Below are 21,674 nucleotides of genomic sequence, written 5' to 3' on the forward strand. Positions count from 1 at the left end.
CAAGCTAAGCCTGACTGCTTTTGTGCCTTGCAGCCAGAGGGTAAAACACAGGTTGATTTGGGGTTTGCTTGTGTTTCACCCTAACAAGAATTGTGGTTGCTGCTTGAGTAGGGTTTTACCTCCCTCAACCAGTAATCCAATTTCCTACAGATACTGATGCAGCAGCGGTCAGGGTTAGACTCCGCAACTTCAGCATCTCATCAGATATAGTTTACAGAATATCCAACACTAATTGTTGCTTGAAAGGTCTACAGTTTTCTCTAGACTCACTCTCTTGGCTTCAGCATGTCACTGCTGAAAAGCTGTCAGTAGTCAAGTAATGGTTTTCTTTGCCAGTAACAAAACTGCCACTGATAGCACTGGAAGTACTGGAGATGTGTGGTTGAAGTGTAGCTCATCAATAATCTAGTCATCAATAAGAGCAAACTAACTTTGCTGACAAGGGACTCATGAGCAAAGCTATGGTCAGTGACCTTAGCAGTGGCCCGGAAGTATTTGTCTCATTGATAAAAAGGTCATCAACAGAGCTTTTGACAGACCTTAATTCGATGTTGTGGTGCAAATGGTTGCAGCCAACAGTACCTTTATCGAAGAGCCCCTGGTACACCTAATCGTTTTCCTCCCTTTTCCATCTGATTTTTACAATTCTGTTTGTATTGCAACAAAGTCTTAGAGGTGCATTTCTAACAGAATCTTCACCAGGGATTTTAAGCATCATAGAGGGAAAAAAGGAGTCTTCATTGTCTGTGTTTCAGGGCCTTAGCTGAAAAAACGTACATATGTCATAAATCTGTGACACATGTCTAGGACATTCTAAGAAATTACCACTAAATGCTCATGAGATCTGGATCATTTGCAAAAATTGTTTTGCTCCTTTGGTGCCTAAATCATAACAAATAGCCACCTTAACTCAAGACTACAATAAGTGGGAGTGGTAAACTTTCCAGGGGAAAGGTAAAAAAACTGTACAATGTCCTTAACTAAAACTTAGCTGTTTAGATGAATCTATATTAGAAGACTTGCTTCCCAAAAGCATTAGGTTTAAAGCAGAAATTCAGAGAAAAAACTGAATTAGAACAGTCCGTTTCACTTGACATGTAGAAAAGCTAGGCAGAGTGGGATTCAAAATCCTCTCCGCCTCATTAGCGGCATGATAGATCTTAACAGCAAGGCAAAGTGTTACACAAAATGATACAATTAATGCGTGCTTCCTAATGGTGCAAAACAGTTCTACCACCAGAGATGCTCAGCTTCATAACAGAGAATTATTCAAGAGCTTGAAACTAAGAAAGATCAAATCCTGAAAAAGGTGAGGTTTAAGTCTTTAATAAATTAGTGCTGACCTGGATAGTCTGCAGATGAGTCACCATCAACTGGAACATAAATGGAGGATGTTACAAAAAAGACAAAAACATGCAAGCTTTAAAAGAAGTTTTGTTTGCCTTTAAAATGCTATTTTCAGAGAATCTAGTGGCATGTTATGTTAAAGGAATGAGTTGTCCCTTAATCCTTAGAAACACTTGTGTGTTACCCATTCTTTCTTGACATCTACCTATATCCAATCCGTCATCATCACCTGAACAATCTGATGCTTTGTTCAAAAATTATTATTCAAACTCTATCTTCAAGCACAATGTATAAATGTGTGATAATGACATCAGAGAGTTGAGACCAAGTACATGGGAACAACAGTCACATCTATACAACCACTTATCCTCTTCAAACCTGTAATTGGAAAGATAGATTCTATTCTGGGACTGATGGAAAAAGAATGTGCAGGAAAGCTGAAACCAGTTACAATCAGTACGCTTAATGCAGTAACAACATCCAAAGCCTAAACACCTCAGTATCACATTTGATACTTGAAAAAAAAAAGTCAAATTTATTACGTTTCCCCTTTCTCATAGCATTTCTGCTTTATGATCAGGCTTCTAATATTCAAATAGAAATCATACTCTGTCTCCATTTCCTCTATATAATTTGTCAGTTTGGGAACTATAATTGTCGAACGCTTCAGGGTCAATTATAAAGGATGCTCTTTTCTACTGGTCTTTGCTGTCGTTGAAGGTCTTGATCACACAATTCTGAATAACTGCGGACCTTTGGTGGAGCTCCATTAGTGATTTGAGATTATTGAGAAGATGGTCAAAATTCACCTGTTAAAAGCTCATGGATATACATGAGTAAAAGGTGCATCCAAAACATTTAACCAACACTGTGTTTGTGGCTCTTATTGATATCCTTGCCAGAATAAATGAAGAAGTTGTTTCCCTAGTCAACATATAGGTTGCCCTCCACTTCGGGCCCTTTCTGTCCTGTTGCGACAACTGGCAGCAAGACTGGCTTATAGTAGGAATGTTATTTTTTTTTTTTATCAAAGAGGTAGAAAGTTAGAACTTTTTATGCCTGAAGTACAAATGACAGTATAGAAGTCAAGGGATCTTTCACTAATTTGTACTGGAGACATATACCAACCTATTAAGACTCAGGGTTTCTAGTTCAGTCATTTCAAGACAGCTTTCAGATTTCTCTGCCCATTAGCAGTACACAGGGCAATCTTGACACATTAGAATCATCTTGTCTCAGATGTGACAACTGCCAGTCTACTGAAAGTAAATGTGTTGTGATTGAACATGTGCCTTTTGCTTGCGGCCACATCACTTGCTCGAGTTCCCACTGCAGGGAACCTTCTAATTGAATCCGAGGCCATCAAAAGCGAGTCATTACAGAAAAGGTAATAGTGGTGATCTGAAATTCCAATGGGCTGGCATACATCCAGACAAATCAAGTTCTGGAGAACATTCAGCCGTCAACAATACCCTTCCCTCTCTTCATGCTGAACACTGTCACACTGTTCTTGTAGCTGTAATAAATTCAGAACTTGACTACAAATGCCTATATGTCAATATGCTGGAACACACATTCTTTTAGGCAGGCTATGGTGGGTTGTCATTACGGTCCTACTGATGCCGTGATGGTTCATCATTCCCTATATTTAGATAATTAGTTGGTGCTAAAAGGTTGCTTACTTAGCTATGTTTTCTCTGTACAAATTAAATAAAAGTTGTTACTGTAATTAAAATTATGCATGCACAAATTCTGTAATGAAATCTAGGTTTTGCATTTCGGGGTAATGAACAATTGCTAATGTTAAACAGTCAGCCTAAGAGGCTTGAGTGCTACTATCATGTACAGCAACAAAATAATAGGAGCACTCAGAAAGCAAACGAACCCCTTAAATGCAGATGTTTTTCCATGTGCTGAGCACTTTTTAGGTCTTGTGTTAACAAAAACCTTCTGATTTTACTAAAATATGTAGAGCATACTTACATATAAGGACTTTCAGCCACAACTCTTCATTCACACAACTGTTGTTATGTCATTCACAATTTGCTTCCTTCCACTACAGCATATAGCACAGGGTAGTGGGGCAGTCTACGTAGGCAACTTGTTAACTTCACTTTGAGTTATTGCATCTTGCTCTCTCACAAGGAGCACATCTGCATACGAGCTAGTTCCCTTCAGTGCCAGTCATTTTGTTTTTACTTAGAATTGCATTAGTTTTGCCTTTGTGTTTAGAGCCTGATGTGATAGCAGGACACTTCTGATGCACATTCCATCTTTATCTGATCCCATTTCCTGCCAATGCTGTTGTAAATTCGTTTGAGTGTTTTGCTTTTCTGAATGCTCCTATTTTCCAGCATATCAGATAGTGCCCATTTGAAACTGTTCTGTATTGTTATCATCTTTTTACTTTTTTCTTCTTTCTTTCCTAATTTATTTTGTTTCTAATTTTTTTTTTCCTACTTTCCTCATTTCTTTCTTTAATTCTTTTCCAATTTCCTCCTTGTATTCTTTCCCAATTTCTTTCCCGCTATCCTAAGGTCCTTATTTCTTTCATTCTTTCTTGGCTTCTTTCTTGCCTTCTTTATTTGCCTTCTTTCTGTTTCTTACATTCTTTCCCTTCTTTCTTGATGTCTTCCTTGTCTTCTTTCTTTCAGGCTTTCTAACCTATCTTTTTCTTTCTCTCCTTCTTTCTCTACCTTCTTTCTTGCCCTCTTTCTTTCTTCTTGCCTTCTTTCTTGCCTTCCTTTCTTAAAGGCAAAAGGCCTGCAGCCATTGCCAGACTTGTTGACCTCTTTAGGTCAGTGTCAGTCAAGACCTTTCGATTCTACTAAAATTATGAGTATAACATAGTTACTTAATGATTTCAGCCAGACTTCATCCATTAGAATGTGGCTGGGGACATTCACATGTTTCTTCTATCCACTTAAGCATCCATTAATGGGCAATGTATCACCCACTGACTGAAATATGCAGCCCTTTCACAACGAACATGTGCACACACAAAATAGTTCCCTTTAGTGCTGGGGAATACTATGGTACTATGTGGTTTCTTTGCAACCAAAAACTTTTGCCTGTAGCAAATTACTTAGGCTGATGAGGGCCTCGCATATTCCCAAACAAAGTTTTGCTAAAACCATGTCAAAACAAAAAACAGGAATTGCCAGAAGGCTGGCGACCAACGCCAGACCTATTGGTTTTGCCAAAAAAAAATTGTTTTCTAAAGCCCTTCGCTTTTAGGCCTTCAGAACTCTTTTTTTTTTTTATAGAGGGCATTTGCTAAATTTTGGGGATTCTACTCAGTTTGTGGATTCACCAGTTACTGTGAGTGCCTGGTGTAAACAGGAATGAAACGCACTGGTGGACCCAGAAAGCTACACATTTCTGAAAACTAGACAGACTTGGTGGGCTGACTATAGGGGGATTGTACTGGAGCCTGGCCATCCCACCACCCATAGTCTGGATGAAGAAATCCGGAGATATGGATACAAAACAGAAGGACATAGTCCATGGGATGGATGACAAATACACAATGTGTGATATAGATTGTGATGTGGAGTCAGAGTGGGAGGAGTAGGATGGACTGTGTAAGGTACAGGTTTATGTTACTAGATCCAAGTCTAATCCGTGATTCACTATTTTTCGGCTAAAACCCAATAATAAAACTAGACATAATTCTGAAATGATCAAGGGATCATTTGTGTAGATTGCTCTTGGTTTTCCCAGAGAAACTAATCAATAAAAAAAAATAATGAGAATAAAAAGGAAACAAAAGAAATTGGTGACAATTTTTCATCTGTCATTTTTTGTTTGATGACTGATTTAAAAAAGCAACATATCCTTAGTTCTCCTTGGAGAAAACATATAAAGTGATACTGTTAAAAAGAAATTAGAGCAGCTTGAAACCTCATTCAGAACCCATTGATGCCTTTCAAATAAGAATACCGTTCATTGTGAGAGTAAAGAAATGAGCCAGACTGTTTCAAAAGAGAAGAACAATAATTGAAAAATTGTAGGAACATGTACATTACAATAAAATGTGGATCATACCTAGGCAGCCTTCATGCAATAAATAAGTGCATTCTTAAGAAAATCTCTTTAATTGTTAGCCAATAATTGAATGTAGTCAATACAGATTAAATAAAACTACCATTAGCACAGACATCAACAACATATCTACTTTATTAAATATTTTAGATTGAAGTACATTACACCTTTTGTAACCCATATCTCCAAATTTAGAACACATGTTTAATTTATAATTAGGCTCGGCACTTATTGTCACAGGAGTAGTAGATCAGAGCACGGGGTGGGGTTAGTTTTATGAATAACATTAGCTTTAGGCTCAGTGTGTGTGTTACCACTTTTAGTGTTAGCACCAAGCTTAAGGGTTAGCATAAGTATGGAGGCTAGGACAGTGGTTTTGGTATAGCTATCAGCAGCACTAGGCATGAGCTCAGGGCTAGGGTTAGCGCTGGATTCAGAATCGGGGATAAGGTCACATTATGCTCAGGATCAAGTCTCAGGGTTATTATACACTGAGGTTCAGGACAGGGGTATATTTTTACTGTACACATTAATCATTATTTTTACGGTCACATCTATGGTTAATTAAAGGGACAGCTTTACGTTCAGACCTCTAACTAGACTTCCAATTAGCTATGTGCTGAGGTATATGAAGGTTTGGACTCTAGCGATAACCATAAAATTGTTTTTGCACCGGTAAACAAATTACAGTTGTAAAGTAGGTGATCATTTTGGTATGACTACAGTAAAAAGACACAAAGTCTGTGTTTTAACTGAGCAAGTAAGAAACCATGAATGAACAATATAATCACTTTGCATGAGAGACACTGTGTTCAGATGTTCATAAATATCGAGATGTTGTGCCTGTTAAAGCTTCAATACAAATACACATCACCACTTGCATCACATATGCCAAACAGCATACCAGCAGTATTGTGTGCTGATAGAGGAAGGGCTAAAGGAGACACAAACTATATTGGTGAGAACGTAATGTAGAATCAGCAAAGCAAGTACATTTCAGTTCTACATCCACCCAAATTCACACACAGCTGGTTAGATAACAGATTTATTAACATTAGCCTTAAGATAGAAGTGATCTCTGAATTACCACATTAGGTATTTTCACATTAGATAGCATGATAGCCTGTGGGAGCAGGAGTCTGGTGATCGAAAAGGTTCACCTGTTAAGTGCTGACAAAAGTCTAAATCCTGGGCGTTTTTCTTCATTCCACGGAAGCTGCTGCCTTCAGAAACAGAAAAGTAACAAGAAACGAACATATATGTCATTGAATATAAATTCAGCAAATGCATTGCAAATCTTGACTGTCTCAGCAGGTTTGTGTTGTGGCAGAAGACATGATCGAAGATACCAAGTTCGAGAGTTAGTGCTGAACTAGGAAAGAGAAAAGGGAAACGAAAAATACAAAACGAGTAAGAGTGAATGTCAGTCAAAAGCAATTAATGACGATTAAGAACACCAGAAAAGAAAAAAGAAAAAAAGCACCCAGAAGTACTGCTGAAGCTGTTTGGTGGTTTTCGGGAAATGACTTCTTAAAAGAAGATGGTTTCATTGTTTTCAATTCCAAAAATAGTTTTTTGCAGCCACGATAAATTCTAACGGTCTGATTTAGAATTTGGCAGATGACGTAGTGTCTATCAGGATGGTTAAGGTCATTATCTCCGCTATCCCCAGCGTACTGTGCCTGCCAAATTTAGAGATGACATCTATGTACTAAACGTTTGGACGTCTACCATTGGTTTTGGCAGCGATCCACCAACCCTTTACAAAGTTTTAGTTTTTTTTTTTTTTTAGAAACAAACTCCAAACGCAGGTGTTTGTTTCTGAAAAACAAAAAAACAAACTATTGACCCTCATATCCTGGGAAAGTCCCCCCCAGGGATTGGGGTTTATTATTGCTTTTTTCTGTCCTTCATTGCCAGGTTTTTCCTGGTGGTAACCAAAAGGAAAAAAAAGGCATTGAATCGTCCACCCTAAATAAGGTAGACTGTGTAATGTATTTCCTCACACCACCCCTACTCAGAGCCACGGAGGAAGTATTCCGTTGACAGACCCAAGAGGGGCTCCGTCAACAGAATACTTTAGGTCTCCCCATTTGGAAATGAGGTGGGAAGGTTTGGCGGGCAGGGTACTCCCTTCATGTTTGCAATAGAGTCTGACAAACTTTAAACTGGGCCCTTAGTACCGAAACATATCAAGAGCTGCATCAGAGCACAGATTACAGATTATGATCACCAGTGCCAAAATCTGTATTGGCAAAGTAACCATTTTTTTAAATAATATCATCTTGTCCCTCTGTCATAGGGACAACATATTCTATCTCCAGTTTGGCACTCTCATTTTGCTTTCTAGTGGTCCTAATGACCCCTTACTTAACTCTATACATGTTTCAGGAGTCTTGAAAACAGATGTGGAGGTTTGTAAATCTTCTCAGTACAAAATAGTTTGATCAACTGTAGACATGTTTGTGGAGATCCAAGCACAAAGGCCCTAAACATGTTCAAACATTACATGAATGGTGTACTGGCAACACATGCAACAAGTACTGGAGAAGCCAAATGTGGGACTTATTGGCTTTGCCAATTTTTTTGTGATGTTGAGTAGGATCAGTAGAAAGTAATGTTTGTTGCTGATTCTGTCCCGTATTTACAAAATAAAAAAGAGCCTTTTGATGCTGTCACTGGTTGTGTCATTTTGCAGGTATTTGCATGCATCACCACGCATACGTGCACATACAGAATGACACAGCAGCCATTTCCTTTGATTGTTTTTACTGACCATAGTTCCTCTCTAGCGCCGCTGTGTATATTTCTCGCTGCACAAATAGAAACAGAAGCGGCACAGCTCCAAACTTCACAATTTTATATTCTGTTAGTGCAAACTGGAAAGACCTACGCGTTTTGGCCGTAGCCTTCGACAGGGTCTAAACGCTCTAAAGTGCAAGATGTTATACATATAAATATACCCTAAAAATAAGCAGTGGAGTGACACAAGTCAGCCATTCAAGAGGATGCTAAACAGGCTTTGTTCGGAAATGGAGCAAACAAAAAACTGGACAAAGAAAGCCAATTAATAAGAAGCATTCAAATGAGTGACAAAGAAAGCCAAAGGTGAGGATTGAGCAGGGTGTAAACTCCTGTTAAGGTCTTGTTAAGTTCACAATAGGTCTTTTGCAACCAGACAGCATACGTTGTATTGTAGACTCGACCTAAAAATGCCAGTTTCAGTGTGATAGGCTAGTGGAGAGTCACAAGGGTAAAGAACGAATGCCTTTCCCCTATTTCATACTACTCGGTTTCAGAATAGCAGTTGGTCTGGAGGTAGCTGCCAATGAGAACAAGTGACATAAGCATCCGAGCGTGGGACACAGCCATCTGTCCTGACCAGATGAACTCTCCCAGTGGATATAAATGTACTGAAATAAATAGACGATTTTCTAGGGAAGGCAATATCGCTGCTCCTACAAGCCAAACTGAGTCCATGGCTGTGCACACCAACATATTCCTTGAAAGGAATTGTTTCGTTGCATAACGGTTGCTGACAAAACCTTTTATGTTCCAAGGGCATCAAGACTAAAATTTAAATAAGAATTATATTTCAAAGAACAGGGCACAAAAAACAAAGAGCACCAGTTTCACTCGTATGATACAAACAGAAGACTAGGTGACAGCTACTAATAAAATCCATTAGTGTGGGTTCCTCTTAATAAATGAATATGTTGTCCTTCCGGCATGTTTGATAGCCACCACGTTCTACAAGTCTAAATCTGACTAGACCACAAAGACCTTTAACAAAACGTGCACACCTTCGCGCCGTCTATAATTCCGCCTATTTTTTTTTTCAATCATAATGTTGTCTGCACAGTGATGTGCCGCCACTGGGTAGGTAAGTTTGAGAAGCATATGCATAAATTACAAACATATAGGCGCTATATAGTATTACTATTAGCAAATGTGTTGGTAATCACTTTGAAAGCTTCGGACTTGACTGGAATTATACGCTTGACCTTGCAGATCCAGCATCTGCCAGAAGTGAGTGTCTAATTATCAGCAGTCCAAACATTTTTTTGCTAATAACTTTGGTGCAATGTTACGGAATCTTTACCTAACCTTTACCAAAAAAAAGGTCTAATCCATTTTTAGCTCCCTTCCTTGAAAGTTTCGGGGTGATCGCAAAGTGTGGGAACAAGTAAAAGAGTGGGTCCTAAAACATGTTTTCCATGCAATTTTCCATAGGAAAATTAAACCACAATACCGCAAAAACGGCTGAACAGAATTACAGCTCTTTGGGCAGAAAGCTTGACTGTGGTCCAAAAAGTGTGCTTTTTCATCTAGAGTAAATCCTGAGAAACGAAGGCTCAAAATGTGTGTATATTAACATGTTATGTTTTAACTGATATTTTGACCTAACTATAACGTCCCTATTTCCATTTTTTTCAGTGAATATATATGTGTATATATATATAATTCACATAAACACTCGGACTGCAGGAACACCACACAGCGGTCCCGGGTGGGCTCCGAGAGGCCCTAATAAATCCTCCAACTCTCCTCCAAATAACAGGAGACCCAGGACACCTCCAAGGTGCAAATCAATTTATTTCAGCACACAAATCCAACGCGTTTCGGCAGCAGCCTTACTCATGGATACATCATTGTTACAGTGCCCCAAGTTAAAAACCATACAATCCTAGACATAAAAAACAGACAACATCTCAAATCCCCACCAAAAGACACAAAATGTGGCGGCCATCTTAAAGTGCATCTATAAATAAGTTTCACAGTAGTTTGTACCATAGTCCTATCAAAATACAACTCAAATTATTGTTCAAATCCATCAGAATCTTTAAATTAATGTGATATCATAATTCGCACAATAAATAGAGTAGAATTCAATTGCCAAAATACAAAAATTGTAAATAGAATAATTCATTGCATTATAAAAGTTTGTTAACTATGAATGTTTTCAAAAATTTTTAAAATTCAATATATCACTTAAATCCTGAACATTATTAACTATGCTTGAATTAATTACATATCATCCTATACCATCCAAATAGACCTGTACACCTACACAAAACTTTTGGGGGATCTCATATTTTTGGGTAATCTCATATTGGTATATGGAGCTTCTCTACCCAAGTGGGTAGACAAACAAATTCTTCTATTGTAGAAACCTTATAGACCCCAACACCTGTACCCTTCTACTAAGAATCAAATAGGATTCAAAAAATCACCCCTACTTCACATTCTGTATCAGATGACCACCCACCAAACAAAGTATCGATTACCCTAGATGGATGCTCAGCTCCTCACTCGAATTTAGCCCTACAGGTTCCAACGTTTCGAAGTCTATTATATATTTAGACTCTAAAACACGTAGCAATCTCTCTCTATCGCCTCCCCTTTTACTCATCCTTACTTGGTCTATAACTACAAACTTCAGCAGATTCTCATTGCCAAAATGATGGCTGAAGAAGTGCCTAGCTACTGGATAGTTTTTATCCTGATTTCTAATGGCTCGTCTGTGTTCTAGAACTCTTTTCTTTGCATTATGTATCGTGCTGCCCACATACAATTTTTCACATGGGCATATCAGACAGTACACACAGTAAGATGTATTGCAATTGTAATTACCTCTAATTACAAAGCTGTCTAACCTTCCTGGAACATATAATGTCCTGCAACTATTGCTGGTCTTGCAGGCTTTACACTTCATACAACAGAAGAAACCTTCCATTCCCGTATTCTGTATCCGTCCTACTGATGTTATCTCGTTGCGACACAAATTGTCCTTGAGAGATCTATTTCTCCTAAAGGTTATTTGGGGATTATCACTGATCCAGTCTGCCAAAACAGGGTCCGTCTGCAAGATATACCAACTCTTACTAAGTAGTGAGCGTATTTTGTACGACTGATTACTATAGGTTGTAATGAATCTAATGGACTCACTTTCCTTCTCTTGCCTTCTGTTAGTTCCATACAAAACATCATCTCTACTTAATGTCACCACTTTGCGTTTGGCTTGATCGATCACTTTAGCCCCATAGCCTCTGTTCCTGAACCTTTCACACATCACATTACACTCTTGGTGAAAATCAGCTTCTTCGCTACAGTTCCTCCGGGCTCTCAACAATTCTCCAAACGGAATACTCCGTATTAGAGTCCCCGGATGTGCACTGTGAGCACTTAGTAGACTATTACCGGCTGTTGCCTTCCTATACAATTTGGACACTAATCTACTGCCCTTCACAGAAATTTCCACATCGAGGAACTCTATACACTTTGAATCCAAATGCTCAGTAAATCTTAGGTTGCACTCATTGGTGTTCAGATCTCGCACATATTGCATAGCTGCTTCTTCATTACCCCTCCAAATTACAAAAATGTCATCAATAAAACGACACCACAAGACCACATTGGTATCGAATTGGGTAATTTCTTCTGACACCTGTTCCTCCCACCAGCCCATAAACAAATTTGCATAGCTGGGGGCAAAACAGGTGCCCATAGCTGTCCCTTGAAGCTGTTTGTATAGTTGACCATCAAAGATGAATACATTGTTCTTAAGACAGAACTCTATCATAGTGCATAGCATTTCCGAATGGAAGAAAAAAGACAATGACCTTGCTCTGAGAAAGTGTCTAATAGCTCTCACCCCCAAGCTATGATCTATGCTCGTATACAGACTAGTCACATCTAGGGTTAACAGTAAGAAGTCATCTTCCCATACAATATCCTCAATGATTTTTAAAAAATGTGTGGTGTCTTTAACATAAGAGGGTATTGACTCCACAAAAGGACGTAGGAAGAAGTCAATATATTTTGATGTACTTTCCAGGAGCGATTCCATAGCCGAAACTATAGGCCTCCCTGGTGGGTTAACCGCATCCTTGTGAATTTTGGGGAGAAGATACAGAACTGGAATTTTCGGATGATCACATTTAAGAAACAGGAATTCATCCCATTCTATCAACCCTTGATCTTTCCAATCAATGAGCATATCAATATATTTCTCATTCATTGATTTGACATCTCCCCAACTCACTTCTTCATAACACAGAGTATTGCTTAGCTGTTTCATTCCCTCTGACACATATTTGGTGGTATCTTGAATGACTACATTACCCCCCTTATCGGATTGTCTAATCACAATGGTATGGTCTTCTTTCAATTTCCGAAGGGCTTGCCACTGTTCACCTGATAAATTGCTGTTTTTCACATTCGTCACACTATATCTCAACTTCTTTAATTGTTTGGTCATTACTCGCTCAAAAACCTCAAGGGCATCACAATGAATGGCAGGTAGAAAGGTAGATTTTGGTTTGAAATTACTCGGACAATTGCTGTTTAAAGCAATACCAGTTCCCATCAGATTGAGGATAGGGTCTTCATGGGGAACCATCCCCTCACATAAATCCATTGCTGTATGTAATACATCAATATCAGAGATACATAGATTGCTCACATTCGTTTCCACCCCCACTTTCTTATCCTTTCTAACCTTAGTGTGGTACCACTTTTTCAATTTTAACTTCCTAATGAACTTAAAGGTGTCAATCCTAGTCTGAGTGTAATTGAAACAACTAGTTGGACAGAATGACAGGCCCAGAGATAAGAGGTCCTCTTCAACAGCAGACTTATACGCTTGACCTTGCAGATCCAGCATCTGCCAGAAGTGAGTGTCTAATTATCAGCAGTCCAAACATTTTTTTGCTAATAACTTTGGTGCAATGTTACGGAATCTTTACCTAACCTTTACCAAAAAAAAGGTCTAATCCATTTTTAGCTCCCTTCCTTGAAAGTTTCGGGGGTGATCGCAAAGTGTGGGAACAAGTAAAAGAGTGGGTCCTAAAACATGTTTTCCATGCAATTTTCCATAGGAAAATTAAACCACAATACCGCAAAAACGGCTGAACAGAATTACAGCTCTTTGGGCAGAAAGCTTGACTGTGGTCCAAAAAGTGTGCTTTTTCATCTAGAGTAAATCCTGAGAAACGAAGGCTCAAAATGTGTGTATATTAACATGTTATGTTTTAACTGATATTTTGACCTAACTATAACGTCCCTATTTCCATTTTTTTCAGTGAATATATATGTGTATATATATATATATATATATATACACACACACACACACATATATATATATATATATACTTAAATATGCATATATTTATGTGTATATGTGTGTGTGTGTGTATACACACACACACACACACACACATATATATATATATATATATTAATTACACAGTGGCAGTCATCACTGGGTAGCTCTAGTTAGGTCAGCGTTTCATCAGGAAATCCCCTTTTGTTTTGCTAATTACTTCACAAAACTTTACAAATAAGTGCTACTTTTTAATTAGTTTATCCATGCAAAGTTTTAGGGTAATCTGTCAAAAAGGGACCAAGAAAAAAGGGGGATCCCTGAAAGCAAAATCTCCATACATTTCCATAGAATTTGTTGATGGCGCTACCGCAAAAACAGCTGAACCGAATTACAAGGGATTTGGCAGGAAGCTAGCTCTTGGTTCAGAAAGCATACTTTTTGTGATTTGATCTAAATTCGTTCAGTAGTTTTTGAGAAATTAAGATTAAAAATTGTTTGTACATCTGGATCACTGGATATGAGGGATTCTTGTGGGGGGCCTTCATACCTAATTTTAAGAAATAGAGCCATTTGATTGGCCCAGGGTGTCAGACTCCTGCAAGAGTCTCAATGACTGGCCTGATTGGGTGACTCTGCGCGGTAGGGGGTTGGCTGCAGGGGCCTCCATGGTAAGTCCCTGCAGCCAACCCCCTGCATACAGCAAACTCCAGACTTTGTGCAGGATGGGTGTGGTAGTCAAAGGCAGCCAACACCACACCATACGCAGATTTCAGTCGTGTGTGATAGGTGGTTGGCCACAAAGCACAGTCCCTCTTCCTCAGCCTTGTAACACTTGGGGACTCCATCCTCTAGGATCGTTTAAAAAAATAAAGGGCAGGGGGATGCTGCTCACGCCATGATAGGCCTTTGGGACCCCATCTCCCAGAGCCACTAATTAAAACTAAGGGGAGGGGAGCACATAGCCCCCTTCCCCAGGCCAATTGTGACCTCAGAGTGCCCATACCCTAGGACATTTTGCACTTTTTCCAGAGGGAGGCATGTGGTAACCCCGGCCCCAGGCCTCTTTGGCCACAGGAACCCCATCCCCTGGGGCCTGGCAAATTTTTTGGGGAGACGGGGGAACATGGCCCCTTTCCCAAGCCCATTTTAGCAACTGGGACCTCATCCCCCAGGGTTCCGGCACTTTTTTTTTTTTTTTTTTTGAGGGTAGGGGGCACATGGCTCCCCCTATCTGGGCCTATTTTGGCCTCTGGGAACACATACTCAGGGCCCGGCACTATACTGGGGAGGGGGTATGTGGCCCCTTCCCTTGGCCTATTTCAGCCCCAGGACCCTATCCCCTGAAGTACAGCCAACAAAGGGTGGGGCCTTGGTGCCCAGCCCCAGGACACCCACCACAATATCGTTGGGGGCTAAAGGGGGCTCTCCAATCGCCCACAGCTGCAGACCCTCCGGCCAACCCCTCCCACACACAGCCAAAGGCCATGTGCTGTGTGGGGATTGGATGCCTATGAATGATTGGTCGTAGGGCCTAATAGGCATCCAATACCAGCGCCACTCATGGTCTTTGGCTGTGCGCAGTGGAGGTTGGCTTCAGGGCTTGGTGCCAGCACAGCCTTTTGTCGTGCACGGCAGGGATAGGCCAAGCCCTGCAGCCAACCCTTGCCACCCACACCCGAAGGCCGTGCGTGGTGTCGGGTTGGATATATGCAAAGGGTTGACCGTAGGGCCTGACCACAGGACAGGCCTTGCAGCCAACCATTTCTCGTTTCCATTTTTAAAAAAAATACATAGAAATTCACTGATGGGATTTTGTAGCTGGAAATTAACATCTAAAAAAGTTACTTCAAGGAACTTTAACTCGTACCCTAAGGTATCTACAACTCGTGCCTTCGTCATGCACTGCTACTTACCCCACATATTTAATCAGAAATAACATATTTTATAACATCATTTATATCACTGCATCATTTGCAATAAAATTATTGATGAGAAAATTGTGCATGGTGGGGCACGAGTTATAGTTACCTTAGGGCACGGGTTATAGTTACTTGAAATAACTGCTGAATTTCTATGTGTAAATTCAGAATCTAACTATAAGGTCCCTCTAATCTTTGATTTTTTCAGTGACTATATATATCAGAGCTGTTCCTCGCGATACTCCTACAGAAATGAGGTGTGAGGAGCGTTGTAATATTTTTAATCAGAGTATGCACACTCCAGAATCTCTGATGTAAATGTATGTTTTTTGGCAAAGCGAAAACCCTATGCATTCTGGACAGGCATACATTGCTTAAGTGTTGCTGACTGTTTCCAGTAAATTAACTACTTTCACTCAAAAAACTGTAAGTTCAATAAACTTTCCTCTGTGGACTACTTTGAACTGAGTCAAAAGACTTTCCACATCACAACACCACAAAAGGGTCTGAAAGCCCGCCAACTTTCAATGGAAGATAGTGACACAATATAATCTTCACTTGAAAATTAAGGGAGTCATTATGACCCCGGCGGATGGCAGGACTCTGGCGGTAGTACCGCCAACAGGCTGGTAGTGTTCCTCTGGCATATTATGACCGTGACGCATTCGCCATGGTCATACTGCCGGTCCCGCCAGGACACTGCCAGGCTGCAGCCGGCGGTCGTAATCCGCCAGGGCAGCATTACAAGCAGCGCTGCCCTGGGGATTATGAGTCCCCAACCGCCAGGGCAATGGCGGTGGAAAGGCTGGCGGTAAGGGGGACATGGGGTGCCCCTGCACTGCCCATGCACTTGGCATGGGCAGTGCAGGAGCCCCCAGGCACAGCCTCATCGCGCATTTCACTGCCCGAATTACGGGCAGTGAAATGCGCGACGGGTGCTGCTGCACATCAACATTGCTGCCGGCTCTATTACGAGCCGGCTTCAATGTTGATGTGACTATTCCGCTGGGCCAGCTGGCGGAAACACTGTTTACATCTACTGGCCCAGCGGAAAAGTCATAATAGGGTGACACGCATTCCGCCAGGCGGTATGTTGGCGCCCGAGGCTTCGGCGGTCTTGAGAAAAGACCACCAAAGTTGTAATGAGGGCTTTCCAAGGAGACAGAGGCAGAGATTGAGCCCCAGAACTCATGGGGAAAGCTGAGTTGATGGTAAAAGCAAGTATTCAAGTTATGTTGTTTCATACTTCTGAGGGTACAGGCTGCTGTGGGTGGCCATAATGGTAGAAAAGGCTGCAGGATGTTCTCAGCAGTTTCTATATTTGATGTTCTTGTTTGTGAAGTTAGGGGTGGAGTGCATTTTATCATGAAGGAGTCTGACTCAATGTTTCTTCTCACAGTAAATCCAAAGGGGATTTTTGCACATGATTAACGTATCATTCACAGTCCTAAAATAAACATCAGGAGTCTCAATTCCCCACCTAGGGTTAAGAAAGCACTCCTTTTTGACCTCTGAGAAAACAGACATGGTGTGCTTCTTCATGAAATGCACCTGAAATGGTGGATGTGGGGAGAATTAGACCTGGGTAGCCCTAAAGTCAATACCACCCCATAGCAGACACAAAGAGGTGTGGTAGCTATTCTACTCCATAAATTGTTTGTTTTCACTTCTCATTAAGTTCTGATATACAAGGACGGGAGATATGCTCTGGTCAAGGAGAGGCAGAGGATGGAGATAATTACTTTGGGGTAGTGTATGCGCAGACCAGGCTATAAGACTTTTTCTGGTTGAAGTTACTAAGGAATGTGTCTGGATTTCCAGAGAGATCCCTCATTCTAGTCGGTAATTTTAACCAGGTAGTGCATCCTGACCTTGACAGATTCGGAAGGGGGCTTCAGTTAACTTCATAGATCTTCTGAGGCATGTGCGACTTGCAGAGTTATGGATGGTATTACATTTAGGAGATTATTAATCATACTCACTTTCACCACATCTACTCATGGAAAGCTTAAGTCTACATTTGGAATGACCTAATACATCATGCTCAATAAGCCAAACTAGGCTTTCCATTAGTAGCTGATCACACAAACTATCATCTGAGAACTGGAAAGGCCTTTATACAATAGGGATGGGGTTTAGACAGATTATGTTTTGTGATACTGTCAACAGCGAAGAAATCTCACAAACCATTGATAAAATACAGTGGTACTCCAGATATATTTCAACTGACTTGAAGGCAGTGTCACAGGGTAAATTAATGTTGTTAGTGTCTAGTATAGAGAGATATAGAGGCCTCTTAAAATCTCCATTAGATGCAAAATTGAGGGCAGTGAAAGAAAGGTACAAAAACTGGAACACAGGTCTTAAAATTGTTACCTAAATGCAAAGCCAAATTCACATGTTGTTAATTAACAGATCAGAAACAGCATTCTTGACACTTAAAGCAAGGTTTGCGAGACAGGAGACTAGGCACATACATTTTTACTGCATAGGTTTAAATCTAAATTAAACAATAGTGTGTCTGATACACTGAAGAACATTATACGGGATGCAGGGGTCAACTGTAGGTCTAAATTGAGGCTGATTAAGAAGATCAACACAGGAAAACTACCTGGACGAAATAACATTCCCAGTCACAGAACAAAGCAAAATGTTGGCTGCCCCTATTGAGTCATCGCAAGTGCTCTCAGCAATCAGGGATATGAAATATTGTAAGGCGCCTCAACTAAATGGATATACTGAGAAATTAAATAAGGTTATTGTGCACAAAGTGGTCCCCCTAATAAGAGATACATTAAATCCTTCACCAGCTCTGAGGCTTCAGGATCCTCCGTATGGGATGTAGATGGTGTGATTATTACCTAAACCAAGTAAGAAACCTCAAGAGAGCTCTCTTGTAGGCCAGCATATCAGTGTGACATGGATGCCGATACAAATGTGAAAATCCTGGTCAGCAAGCTAACTTCAAGTCACACCTCTGATACACAAATAACAGGTAGGATTTATAACAAGCCAACTAATGTGTGAGTATATAAACAGACTGGCTCACCTTGCTTAAAATTCCAACATGAAAAAGACCAAGGTGGCACTAGTGGTACTTGACATAGATACGTGAACGTTTCCACAGGGTTAGTTGTTTCTACATAGAGTTTTCTGTAGATCTGGCTACCAGTGAATTTGTGGATATAGTCATGGCAGCCTAGATGGGTTCTAATACAACTGAACTACTGAATGGGAACTTTTTCATACCCTTGAGTCTTTGTAGGTATAGGACCAGGGTGCCCAAAGCCTACATTTTCGTTTGTTCTAGCTATCATACCATAAGCCATTTGAGTTAGTTATGCCCTTCACAAAAGTACTCCTATTTCAGAATGTTGGGCACCACACTATCTTTGTGCCCTGTTGTATAATCAGATGAATCATAATACAATTATTAATGATGCATATTCGAGTTGTGAAGCAAGTAACCTAAACTGGGATCTGAAAGTGCCGAGCATGATCTGTAATCTATGTGTCCCATATCTAACAGCTACTTCACTTTTGTCAAGTAGAATTCATTATGAATTGCACCCGATTTCAAATATGGTGGGGCTAACCCCTATTTGATTAAGTTAACAAATAGTAGTATAATGACCTCACAATATGGAATGAGGAGCTGTTTTTCACAACTCTCTGAATATGCTTTTAGTCACAGAAATAGAAGAACACTATGAGGAGTATACTCATTAAACTTAAAACTACATTGATATCCCACTGAAGCATAATAAAAGCAGGGGGAAACATGTTTGTGAGACCTTTTAAGAAAAGCAAAAACAAATAGGCAATTTAAAGAAGGATGGTTGGTCCAAAAGGCTGAGGAATGCCAACAAGGCAGTCAAGTAACCTTTGACCAAGTCCACTGCACAGCCTTGTGGTGCTAATGAAAGAGCAAAGCATATTATATCTGAGAGACAGTCTTTCAAGTGATCCACAGCCACGTCAGAACACTTACTGACAAACCTTTTCCGACCTCTGGAGTGTTCTTTTTTTGGAATCACGATGAGCAGACAGAATAACATCTACCACTTGCAGGGGTGGACTACAGCTAAATGTCCCTGCTCAATCTCCATGAGTGGAGGTGTAGGTTCTGTGAGTTGGTGTCGAGAACCTGGCCCTCTGACAGGAAAGAAGATCCACCCAGAGAAGAAGATGAATCGAGGGGCACAGTGAGATGTGTACAAGGTCTGCATACCACTTCTTCTCAGGCAATATGGGAGTGATGAAGATTACTTGGGCTCGGACCTGGCAAATCTTCCTCAGAACCGGATGGTTGGCTATTATCCATACCCCATTTTGGCACACCCATGTCCAGAAACTAAATACTTCCTGACTGAGAAGGTGAGATGCCACTGACCCTTGTTTGTTGATATACCACATTGCAGTCAAATTGTCCATCAAAACCTGAACATAGTGACCCTAAATAGTGAGGAGAAAAGGCTTGAGAGCTAACCCTATTGCTCTGAGCTCTAGTAGATTGATATGAAGAAACTGTTTTTCTGGAGACAAGAGACATCTGATCTCCAGATTCTCCACATGAACTACACACCCTAGACTGGAGGCATCCAATACTATCATGGTCACTGTCCTGCAGTTAGGTTGTTTTCCACTTCCCATCAAGTGAGATCCGCCGTAATATCCCAGGAGATGATTATGTTGTCCATCAGGTCTCCCCCATGTTGGAACCACTGCTTGGGCGGTATCACCCTCATGTGCCAGCATGTATGTTTTACTGGTAGGATGCAAGAGGCCAGCAGACCTAGCAGGCATAGGACTTCAGGACTGGAATCTGATCTGTCTTGAACCAATGGAACTATGGACTGAGTGTCTCAAATCCTCAGAGCTGGCGGAGAAGCTGGGCGAAATGCAATATCCCGTAATGCCCCTATAAATGGGAGACGGTGAGAGGACTTTTGCTGAGATTTTGGTCTGTTTACAAAAAAAGCCTAGGTCGAACAGCAGTGATGCTGTGGACTGTAATTCTGATGACTGAGCTTTTAACAGCCATTTGTCAAGATAAGAAACTACTAGAATCCCTAATCTTCTGACATGTAAATACTCAAGCTCCTGCAGTTAAACTGAAGGGAAGAACTGCAAACTGGTAGTGAGTGGTCCCTACTATGAAACACAGGTACTTCCTGTGTGACTGCAGGATCAGTATGTGAAAATACATGTCATGCAAGTCCAGTGACACATCCAGTCTAATTCTTTCACTGCCAATAGTACTGAAGCCAGGGACAACATATGGAACTTCTCGATGGAAAAGGTTCAGGATCCTTAAAACTAGTGTTGGCGGAGGCTGCAATCCTTTTTGGAGGATCACAAAGTACTGTGAATTCCATCTCTGCCCAATTTCCTGCTGTGGCAACAGCTGTTCTGCTCGTTTTTATGAACAGTAGAGCAAACTTCTTGTTCTAAAATACATAGATGTTGTTTTATCTGACAAGCTCAGGATGCGGGAGGATGTGGCATTATGGAGAGGGAACTGAAGGAAGGGCACTCAGACTAACTGAAGGACCTACCAGTCTGAATTTATTGTGTTCCATCCCTGAAGAAAATTGGATACTCTGTCTCCACAGGTCAGCTTTATTATTCACCTGTCTGAAAAACTGTTCGATTTTCTCGTAGCATTCAAGACACTTGCCATGCGATGTTGTGGAGACTTTCATCATCCGCTAAACATATAGAGTAACCAATTATTGGTGAAATGTCCGAACATTGTGTTAGACTTAGCATCCTTGGTGTGGTCTCCCGCAACTTTCTGCCTCTATTTCCCAGGTTGTTGATGTGTGCTAGACTCTGTTTTTACTGTTTTTAATACTCTGGGCACTTTCCCACTGCTAACCAGTGCTAAAGTGCAGGTGCTCCTGTGTATAATTGGCTATCAATGATTGACATATTTGATTTACTAGTAATCCCCTAATAGAGTGCACCAGAGGTGCCCAGGGCCTGTATTTCAAATGCTACTAGTGGCCCTGCAGCACTGGTTGAGCCACCCACATTAGTAGCCCTTTAACATGGCTCAGATCTGCCACTGTAGTGTCTGTGTGCAGCTGTACCCACTTGCCAGGTCTAAACCTTCCCTTTTTATACATGTAAGGTACCCCTAAGGTAGGCCATAAGTAGCCCCAATGGCAGGGTGCAGTGGATGTTAAAGGTAGGACTTGTGCTGATGTGTTTTACATGTCCTAAAAGTGAAATACTACCAAATATGTTTT

General features: G+C 40.7%; 1 protein-coding gene across 3 annotated transcripts in view; it reads right to left on the reverse strand.

The window, feature by feature from the left end:
• Positions 1–21,674, reverse strand: part of CRTC3 (CREB regulated transcription coactivator 3) — a 713,757-nt gene that overhangs the window by 398,330 nt on the left and 293,753 nt on the right. For 2 of the 3 annotated variants that reach the window (XM_069222590.1, XM_069222589.1), the window contains exon 5: positions 6,552–6,614. The exons of the other annotated variant lie outside the window; for it this stretch is intronic. In XM_069222590.1, the coding sequence (XP_069078691.1) occupies positions 6,552–6,614 (63 nt within the window). The remainder of the gene's footprint in view (positions 1–6,551; positions 6,615–21,674) is intronic. 3 annotated transcript variants of the gene reach the window in all.

Source organism: Pleurodeles waltl, chromosome 3_1, assembly GCF_031143425.1.
Source record: "Pleurodeles waltl isolate 20211129_DDA chromosome 3_1, aPleWal1.hap1.20221129, whole genome shotgun sequence".
In the NCBI taxonomy this organism is placed as follows: domain Eukaryota; kingdom Metazoa; phylum Chordata; class Amphibia; order Caudata; family Salamandridae; genus Pleurodeles; species Pleurodeles waltl.